Source organism: Petaurus breviceps, unplaced genomic scaffold (assembly GCF_028583685.1).
Source record: "Petaurus breviceps papuanus isolate PSGF00001 unplaced genomic scaffold, PetGlider_PUasm1.0 37, whole genome shotgun sequence".
Classification (NCBI taxonomy): Eukaryota; Metazoa; Chordata; class Mammalia; order Diprotodontia; family Petauridae; genus Petaurus; species Petaurus breviceps.
This window is the reverse complement of record NW_027186296.1, coordinates 25,856,634-25,867,654: the sequence shown is the minus strand read 5'-3', so window position 1 is coordinate 25,867,654 and position 11,021 is coordinate 25,856,634. Positions and strand designations below refer to the sequence as shown.

The window sequence follows — 11,021 nt, the reverse complement described above, 5'->3', positions numbered from 1 at the left end:
CATCTCCTCTCATTATACTCCTCTCACCTCTTGATTTCACCTTTTAAGTATCATCCCTTCCTGTTAAATTGGTCCTGTGCCCTCCATGTATACCTGTAAATATATATACAACATTAACATATGTATTCATATGCCCATATACCCTCATAGACATATATATATTTCTATTCCCTTCAACTATTTTCACAGTGAGAAAAGTGTCATCATTTACAATTATTGTTTTTCCATGTAGGAATGTTAATAGTAAAACTTTGATAAGTTCCTTATGATTTCTTTCCCCTGTTTAGCTTCTCATGCTTCTCTTGCTTCTTGTATCTGGTTGTCAAATTTTCTGGTCAACTCTGTTTTATTCATCAAGAATGCTTGAAAGTCCTCTATTCCACTGAATTACCACATTTTCCCCTGAAACATGATACTCAGTTTTGCTGGGTAGGTGATTCTTGGTTTTAATCCCAGCTCCTTTGACCTCCGGAATATCACATTCCAAGCCCTTTAATCCCTCAGTGTAGAAGCTGCCAGATCCTGAGTTATCCTTATTGTGTTTCCACAATATTTAAATTGTTTCTTCCTGGCTGCTTGTAATATTCCTTCCTTGATCTGGGAATTTCAGAACCTGGCTTTAATATTCCTAGGAGTTTTCCTTTTGGCATCTTTTTCAGGGGGTGATTGGTGGATTCTTTCAACCTCTATTTTGCCTTCTGGTTCTAAAACATCAGGGCAATTTTCCTTGAGAATTTCTTGGAGGATGATTTCTGGGTTCTTTCTTTTATCGTGGCTTTTAGGTAGTCCAGTAATTTCTAAATTATCTCTCCTGGATCTACTTTCCAGGTCAGTGGTTTTTCCAATGAGACATTTCACATTGCCTTCTCTTCTTTCATTTGTTTGGATCTGTTTAACAGCATCTTGATTTCTCATAAAGTTATTAGCTTCCATTGCTCCAATCTAATTCTGAAGGAATGATTCTCCTCATTGAGCTTTTGAGATTCTTTTTCCATCTGGCAAATTTGGCTTTTTAAGGCATTCTTCTCCTCATTGCCTTTTTGAGCCTTTTTTGCCATTTGAGTTAGTCTATTTTTTAAGTGTAATTTTCCTCAGTTAGGCTGTGGACTCTCATTTCATAATTTTCTTGTATAGTTCTCATTTCTCTTCCCAATTTTTCCTCCACTTCTCTTATCTGTTTCTTAAGGTCCTCTATGGCCTGTAACCAGCTTGTATTTTTTTTTGGAAGCTTTTGGTGCAGGAGTTCTGACTTCACTGTCTTCTTCCTGTTCCATGCTTTGCTCCTTTTTGTCCTCAAAATAGGAGTCTAATGTTGGATTGCTCTGCTTGGTTTGCTTCCTTAGCCTGGGCATTTCGCCACTCAGTCACTTGACCCCTGGGTTTTTTTGCCACAGTAGGACTCTGCCACCAGATAGAGGAACTTTGTTCCAAACACTGGGGTTTTCTCAGCTGCCGGAGGTATTAGTTGGGTGCCCTCTCTGAAGCCTCCACATGCTCTGGCAAGCTGGACACATACCCCAGGACTTCCACCCTAGACCGCAATCCAGATCCAAGCAGGTTAAAGCAAGAGCGATTACCCCTCTGACTGGTCCCTTGGTCCACCTACACTCTGCAGGCCAGGAACTGAATCTGCCATGTGGCGGGGGCTGTGCCGCAGCCCTTAGCGGCTTCTCGCACTGGAGGCAAAAGCCGATGCACTCCCACCTACTGGGTCCCAAAGTCTACACTGCACTGACCTCTCAGTTTTTCCTTAGCATCTACGTGTTGATCATTCTGGATCACCACAGCTGCTGGTGATCTGGAGTCCCTCTAGCCAGTGTTTGGTCAGGCCCTCCCTAGCACTAAAACCTCGGAGTGGGGCTGGGCTCGGCTCCCAGCCTGCTGGGCTGCCCTCAGTGGGAGGTTAGCTTCTCTGTGTCATTTTGTGGGTTCTGTAGCTCCAAAGTTTGTTCAGAGTCCCCTTTTACATGGATTGGAGGTGGTGGGAGCCAGAGCTCCGCGGAGGTCCTGTTTCTACTTCCTGCGCAGAGGTCCTGTTTCTATTCCCTAAACATTTTCCAATTACATTTTATTCTGGTTCAGGTTGCACTCAGGAGTATTACAGGCTGCATATATTCTCTAAGCTTCATGTTTGACACTTCTGGGCTAGGCATACCAATAAAAAAGGATAGAATGATGAAAGAATTACTAGATTAAAGACCCGATGTGGACACACTACAAAGAAACAAAAATATGTTTAATCAGCCAACATTTTTTGGTACCAGACCTGTGATTTCATTGATATATGGAATTTCCCTATACCAGTGAAGATCAGCACTGGCTCTACAAGTTATAGTCTGAGTTACAAGGGGCACTAAGAGATTAAGTGACTTGTCCAGCAACTTGGGGTCAGTATGTTTCAGAGGATGGACTTAAATCTAGTTATTTCTGAACAAGGTTATTTCTCTTATCCACTGTCTCAATAATAATAATAATCCTAGCTTTTATACAGTACTTTAAGATTTGCAAAATGCCTTATAAATATCTAGTTCTATCCTCAGAGATAGGTGCTATTATTATTATTCCTCATTTTACAAATGAGGAAATTAAGGAAGACAGAGATAAAGTGGTTTGTCCACTCTCCCACAACTAGCAAGAGACAGGGTATAATGTGAACTCAAGTCTTCCTGATCCCAGGTCTACTACTCTATCTATACAGTACTGTCTAGCTATCTCTACATTTTTTTTTTGGAGAGGGAAAGCAAGGTAATTAGGGCTAAGTGACTTGCCCAAGGTCACACAGCTAGTAAGTGTGTCAAGTATCTGAGTCCGCACTTGAACTCAGGTCCTCCCGACTCCAGGGCTGGTGCTCTATTCACTGTGCCACCTAGGTGCCCCAAGCTATCTCTAAAAAACTAATAATGGCTAGCATTTACATAGTACTGTAAAGTTTGCAAAGTACTTTACATTTTTATCCCACTAATTGTAAATGGATCAACATTTTTAAAAATTGCATTACCATTTTAATTGCCTGGAATCTAAAACCTTGAAAAAGATCTTAATGGACACTACAGATTGGTCAAAAATATGCTTATTTCATTCTACCAATAGATAAAAGCATTTTTATCTGAAGTTTCGAGATGGGAAATACATAATTAGATTTCAATATAATGAGTATAAATATGTGGATCCTTATAAACATAAGTACATAGTTCAATTTGAAGATACTGGCTCACACTCTAATTTCATAAATAATTAGAGTATAAATAAACTATCTAAAAGAATTTATATTTTTTCATTCTTTCAAATGCATTTGCAAGGCCTATGATATGAAGTAGGCACTGCCCACTAAAGTAGGAAAACTTTAATATTTCAATAAGCATACATGATCTTACCAGTATGATTATTCTCTCTACACCTTTAACAGGTAGTCTTTGTGAATTCTTGGAGCCAAAAAATTTATCACCTAGTGACCAAACCTCCTAAAAGGTATGTTGGATGGCACATGGTGTGTTGGAAAGAGCCTTGATGCCAGAGTCAGAGGCCCTGTATTCAAAATTTGATCTCTGGCCATACTGACCACCTGTATGATCTTAGGCTTTAACCCGCTTAAACTCCTTGGGTTTCAGTTTCCTTATCTGTAAAACGAGAATGCTGAACCAGGTAGGCCCTTTCTAGTTTTTGTTCAAAAATTTTGTGATCATACAAACTTAGGTAAACTTGTTATTAACCAAAAGGCAGACACTCCATTACTTAACTTTCATTTTTCAATTTGGTAAAATCTTGCTAGAGCCTTCACTCTATTAGCAAATAATTTGAAAACCTAGGATCCTTTACACTATTATGAGACATCAGAGTAGGACTTTTTTTGGGGGGGAAGGGGACACAAAAATAAATACAGCCCCTGCCCATAGGCAACTTGCAGTCTACCAGAAGAGATAAAACATGGACACAAAGACAACAGAAAGTAAATTGTGTTAAGTACATGAGAGGTACACGTCTAGAAAAAGGAGAATCAAAGAAAACTGCATGGAGGAGGTGGCATTAATTTTAGGGGAGGAAGCATTCCAGGCATTGGTAATGGAGAAAAGAAGGCAGAATGAGTGTTTGTAAATGGCAAATTCTTTGGTTTGTCTAGAGGAAAAGGAAAAGGAGCAATAAGATGGAGAGCTAGAAGGGCCTCAGCCCATCTAGTCCAAGCCCCTCATTTTATGGAAAGGAGGTCCAGAAAGTTTAAATGATTTGCCCAAGACTAGTTGAACCCAGGTGACCTGACTACAAATCCAGGGCTCTTTATGCTATGTAATGTTGCTTTTCCAATGTGCGATAAGAGTAACAAGGTGGATTGCAGTCAGAAGGTCCCTCCTGCAGTGGGCCTTGAATGTCAAGTCATTTAGAATTTTATTTGATAGATAACGAGATGCCATTAATGATTTTTAAACTTGGAAGTAGTAGGGCTTTAATAATATTCATCTGACTGTGGTGAATGATATATGACTAGAAAAGAAACACTAAAAGCAGGGAGACCAGTTAGGTGGCTATAATGCTTTTAGGCATGAGATGATAAAAGTTGGAATAGACTTATGGTAGTGGAATTGGGATGGAAGAGATAGGTTTTGAGGCTACATAACAAGAGCAGTGATATAATTAAAAGTTAGTAACAAAGTATGTTTATAATACATTGTCAACATATCAAGGACACAATTTCAATGGTATAGGAACTCTCACCACCAATGCAGACAACTCCTCTATAACATGAAGTCTCAGAGAAGCTAGGTGAACTCCCCATTGTTCCATAGCTAGATAGGAAGCCAGGTCTTCTTGACTAAGTCTAGCATTCCATCCATGCCTATTCCATGCTGCCTCTTCTAATACCAGTCAGTCAATAAACATTTATCAAGCATCTACTATATGTCAGGTCCTGTGCTAAGTACTGAGGATACAAAAAGAGGCAAAAGACAGTCCCTGCCCTCCAAGAGCTTACAGTCAAATGGGGGAAACAACAAGCAAAAAAATATGCACAACTCAGCACCCACCCAGAAACATCTGGCCGTGTAACCTTGAGCAAGTTACTTAACCCCAATTGCTTAGGGGCGGCCAGGTGGCTCAGCGAGTAAGAGCACCGGCTCCAGTGTTGAGATGACCTGGATCAAATCCGGGCTCAGATACTCAGCACCACACCCAGAAATAACTGGCCATGTAACCTTGAGCAAGTTACTTAACCCCGATTGCTTTAAAAAAAAATATGCACAATCAAACGACATACAGGAGAAATAGGAAATCATTAATAGAGGAAAGGCACTAGAGTTAGGAGGGTTTGGGATGAGACTTCCTGTTGAAGTCGGGATTTTAGTTGGTACTTAAAGGAAGACAGTAGTCAGAGATGAGAGAGAACATTCCAGCCATGAAGTACAGCCAGTGAAAATGCCCAGAGCTGAAAAATAGAGATTTAACAACACTCTTTGCATCATTAAGTCTTTTCTGAGCTGTCCTGATGATATATGAGTTGTCCTATTAAATTTTCCTAACAAGATAAAAACTAATTATGTAAGATTAGGACATTTAAAGAAAATAAATATTGTATAAGCACACTAAAAGTTAGTATAAAGAATATGACACCTAATAAAATGTGATTTGGATATGTTTTCTATTAACTTTAGATACCAGCTAGTATGCATAACTGCTGGACTCCCCAAATTTGTGATATGCTTCATTTGGTATTTTTCACTACTTTTATGTTAATATTAAAAGTTTTGAAAGAAAAATTTTTTTAACACAACATTCTCATTAATCACCTTAGAATAGTAATCTTTCTTTCTACCTTTTACCCATCTCTTGTCACCTTATGGAGGAAGAGTCCTAAGTAAATATTGAGTGAACAAATAATTGTACAACAAAACCAGCTGTCTACAAAAGCATGAATATTTAATGATTTTAGGCTATCTTTGCCTAAAAGTAAAGAATGCAAGATTATTACCTTTTCTACTGCAGTTAGCTGTTGCTGAAATCCATCACATTTTTTGTTTGCTTCCTCTGAAAGAGTTTTATATTTTTCAATCTGAGACTGTTGAATATTGATTGTTCGCTCCATTCTAACATGATCTTCATTAATATCTTTAAGAGAGGCTTTTAAATTTCTAACTTCATCCTCCTATAGTTAAATAACTATATATTAGTTTGTGTGAAAATAACACATATAATTTCAAAACAGATTGAGTATACTATTTAAATAAAAGAACTTCATGTAATATTGTGTGATATTTATAACTATTTCCTGGAGAATAGAAAACTATCAATAATTATTTTTTAAAAACAATATTTTATTCAAGTCAAATAATGAGCATATAACTCTAATTTAAAAGATTTTAATTTGAGATCTCATACTAGAAAAATGTTTTACTTCTATGAAATGACACTAAAAATATCAGAATGGAATATATTGAATAATAATCAATATTTAGAAGCAATTTAAAAATTTCACAGTTTGAAATACTGTACAACTAATATTACTCCTAAAATTTGATTACTAGTTTAAGGGCTAGAAAATGTATAAAAATAAGCTTGATAAATATTTAGGGAAAGTATATTTTTACTTACATGGACACAATAATTTACTTACAGATGATACTCTAAGAGTCTACAAATGTTTACCTTTTTATTGCAATCGTATACAAGACTATCCAATTCCTCCTGCATAACACGAAGTTTTGCCTTTAGAAATCTGATCTGGGCCTCTGTGAATTTAAATAATTACATTTAATACTTTTAAACCAATGAGGTTTCCAACCACATATCTGTTCTCTCACTAGACAATCTACTTTCCTCACATTAATTTTTTTCATCTTTAGCAAACCTCTAAGGTTTATGTTATATACCTCTGGAAGTGAATATTTTAGATATATAACATAGCAAAGCAAACAAACCTAGAAACTTAGTGTTTGATGAACCCAAAGATCTCAGCTACATGGGTAAGGACTCACTATCTGAGAAAAAAACTACTGGGAAAACTGGATAATAGACTGGCAGAAACTAGGTTTAGACCAATATCTCACACTATATGCCAAGATAAGATCCAAATAGATATGTGACCCAGATACAAAAAGTCACATCCTAAACAAGTCAGAGGAACACAGAAGAAATTACTTTCAGATCTATGGATAACAGGATAATTCATGTCCAAATAAGAGATGAAGATCACAGAGAAGGAAATGGACAATTTTGATTACATACAATTGTTTTATAATTTTTTTTTCATTTAAAAAATGTAGTCATTAGAAGGGAAACAGAAAAATAGGGAAAAATATTTGCAGTGGGTTTTTCTCTGATGACATTCTTACTTCTAAAATATCTTAGGGAACAGATTCAAAATTACAAGGACAGGAATCATTTGCAAAATAATAAATGGTCAAAGAACAGGCAATTTTGTAAGAAAATTAAACTACTGATATAGCCATATGAAAAAATGCTTCAAATATCTAATAGAGAAATGCAAAGCAAGAGTAGTAACTCTGAGGTTTTACCTCAGACCCATCAGGCTGGCAAAGTTAACAAAAAGAAAAATGACAAATATTAAAGGAAAACAGGGACACATTGATACATTGTTGGTGAAGCTATAAATTGGAACAGTCCTTCTGAAAAGCAATTTGGAACTATGATGACCAAAGTTACTAAACTGTGTGTACCCTTTAACCTTGTGATTACACTCCTAGACCTATACCCCAAAGAGAATCAGAGAAAGAGATAAAAGTTTGTTATCAATAAAAATATTTATAGCAACTCTTTTCATAGTAGCAAAGAACTAGAAACTATGGGAGCATTGATCAATCACTGAATGGCTAAGGAAATTATGGCATATTAGTGTAATGAAATACTACAGGGTTGTAAGAACTGAAGAAAAAGCTGGTTTCAGAGAAACATGGGAAAACTTGTATGAGTAATGAAGAATGAAATGATCTAGCCCAGAAGAATAAGTTATACGCTATCAACAACATTATAAAAATTTGCATAATTATGTATATTTGTTACAAGATTTTTCTTTTTCTTTTCCCAGTGTTGGGGAGAGGTATGAGGAAGAAAATGTAAATGCTTGATAATCGGAAAAAAATTCTAATTAAAAAAATAAAACGAATACAAAGTGAAACATGAACTTTTAATTAGAGATACCTTGAAACAAATGCTGCAGATCAGCTCTCAGAGTAATCGATATTATTTCTAAATTAGCTAAAGTTAAAATATTAGTTCTCAATGGTTTGCCAAGATGGTAACAGTACACAAACAGTAAAAGATGATTTTAGAAATTTTAAATAATTACATTACCCCAAAATAATATACTAATAGTCCCTATTTAGGTATTTTATATAAGATGAGGAATAAGCACACAGTCAATACAAATACAATGAGGAAAAAAAATCAGAAGATAAAAATCTTTTTGAATGGTTACTTTAAATGAATATTTTAACCATTTTATTTATATTGTAAAAAGCACCAATCAATCAAGAAATGTTTGTTAAGCACCTACTAAGTGCCAAGTACTGTATATAACTATAGCACATTTTTAAAATTCAGGAAAATTGACTTTCCTCAAAGACTTATTCAACATAATAGTTGTGACATGAATACACATACATACCCTTTTAAAAAACCAAGAAAATGAAAACCTACCTGTCCCAATGTCTTCACTGAGACCAGGGAAAATATTCTCATCTATGTCATCAGGTAAATCTCCTGCTTCTAATTTTCCTTCAATTCTATTAATTGTGTTTGTAAGTGAAAAGTCTTTGAAGTCCTCTGGGACAGCAACATCATTAGCAGTTTGCATATTAGCACGTTTACATTTTATACTAAAACATAAAGCATAAAAGGTTATTATTTCTCTTAGCTGCATGATATAAAAGGTTAAATACTGCAAAATCAAAACATACAATATGATCTATGATTATTTGTAGGAATACTTTCATACACAAGTTATGTATCATAACAAAATGTCTTATTAGTCGTTTTGGTCTTTATGAATCACAGAGCCTTGAATTGGTCTTCAGTAAGCTGGGTATTCTTCTGCTTCTAAACAGGTAAATATCTAAACCAGAAACAGAGAGCCTTGAATTCATGTAGCAAATTTAGTTCATAACTTTTCATCTTACTTGGCTCTAGAAAAGTGCTATGGGAGCTTATGCTTTCTGGACCATACTTTACAGAACCATTTGTGTGAGTTGCTGTACCAAAAGATCTTTTGAAGAACTGCCAAAGAGATGTAAACTCTACTTAATTCATTTAATCCTGGTGGGTTTTTTTGTGAGGTTCTTTTTTTTGCTTCAATTAAAAATCTTATCTGCTTAGTACTCAAACTAAAGAATTGTCTGAAAAACTAATTTTTACCTGAAAACTCAGAAAAAGTGAAACTTTTTCAATGAACAAAAATAATGATAGGATCATAGCTCAAGAACTGACTAATCCAACATTCTCATTTTACAGTTTGAGGCCAAGAAAGATTAAATTATTTGCTGAGGGTCACACAAATAAATACTCAGAAGTAGCATTTGAAACCAGTTCCCTTGATTCCATGGCCCTTGCTCAGTCCACTGTATCAAGTAAATCTAACTAAAACAATTTAACAGTTTTTGAATACCAAAGGGACTTTCAGACAAATCATTAATGCTTTTTAAATTATAAATTAAAAAAAACCTAAATATTTTTATATACATGAAAAGCCCTCAGAATTCTATGAGAAAATAAACCCTTGGTTCAAAAAGGAAATTCAAAAGGAACTTCTCAGTTCATCCTTTATTAAGGGTATTGAATATTTTGTTTCTTTCTGCTCTTGGGAGGAACTGGTAAGAAAACCAGACAAATGTTACCAACCCTTCCTGTTTTCTTCAAGTCTTGTCAGGTGAAGTTCACATGATGATTTGCATGGACAGAATGGGAGCTGAAAGCCATTTTTTCACCCTTGCCCCCAAAAATAGACAATTCCTGTAAGGGCAGCTGAGGCAAGGGAGAAAAAAAAATAATGAAAATACACAAGCCTAAAGGCTCCTCAGGCTGACTGCCTGGCTCTGGGTCTGGGTTCAAAAAAGATGAGCTGAAAGACCTGAGATGGCTGTCTAAAAGCTTAAATTCAACAGAAAACCAGCAGGCATTGGAGACCTAGAAGAGAGGAGCTCAGCTGAGACACCAGCAGGTGGCAGGGAGGCAGAGAGAAAAGAGCAGCCCAAAGCCGGTTGTCTTCACCATCCTCCTGTCCCTCTCCCATCCGCATTTCTCTCTCTGTCTCTCTAGGAGATGAGGAAGGAAAAAAAAAAAACTTCCTTTAGTGGCAAGGAAGCAGACGCAGGTAGTGAGTTCTCCACAACAGTGTAGGAAATCAGTGGAAAGGCATACTTCTTGGTACTTTAGGTTACTCGTCCTTGGCATTTATTTGCTATGCTACTTAATTTAGTATCTTTTGCTTTAAATTAATGTATCCTCTAATATGGTTTTTTTAAAAAAAGAAACAGGTTGGTGCTTTTAAGTACTCTTTTGGGTAGACATTTACCCTGTGTTCTCAGAACTTAGGACATATTTAATAATAATAACAACAACTAACATTTATAGAAGGCATTAAGGGAGCCAACGACTGAGTAGGACCCAAGCTATACATTTAAGAACTTAACCAGACATACCTCCCAAATTATTTAAACACTTTCCTTATACAGCAGAAAATAAATCATAGAAGTTCTTAAAAATTATAACTGTTACTACAATTTATATTTCAAAAATTAATCATCAGAGGATCTTAGGAGTTCAGCAAGAAGGTACATTAGATATTATTTTTTTATAGCAGAGAAAACTAAGGTTAAAAAAAAGGTTATATATGACCTGCCAAAAATCACATAGTAGAGAATCTTAATCTGAATCCAAGTCTAAAGGCCCTGAATCCAATGCACTTCAAATATTCTAATTCTCATGCATATTGCCCAAGCAATTAGGAGATGGGCAATCAAAACAATGTGCTGACCTCTAACTGACATTCACAGCAGAACACACTGAGCTCCTTGACTCTTCCT

General features: G+C 35.8%; 1 protein-coding gene across 4 annotated transcripts in view; it reads right to left on the bottom strand.

The window, feature by feature from the left end:
* The window catches only part of TEX9 (testis expressed 9), a 73,555-nt gene that overhangs the window by 25,944 nt on the left and 36,590 nt on the right, over positions 1 to 11,021 (bottom strand). For all 4 annotated transcript variants that reach the window (XM_069098117.1, XM_069098116.1, XM_069098115.1 and 1 more), the window contains 3 exons: positions 8,641 to 8,819; positions 6,631 to 6,713; positions 5,957 to 6,130 (listed from right to left, as the gene is read on the bottom strand). In XM_069098117.1, coding sequence (XP_068954218.1) covers positions 5,957 to 6,130; positions 6,631 to 6,713; positions 8,641 to 8,819 — 436 coding nt within the window. The remainder of the gene's footprint in view (positions 1 to 5,956; positions 6,131 to 6,630; positions 6,714 to 8,640; positions 8,820 to 11,021) is intronic.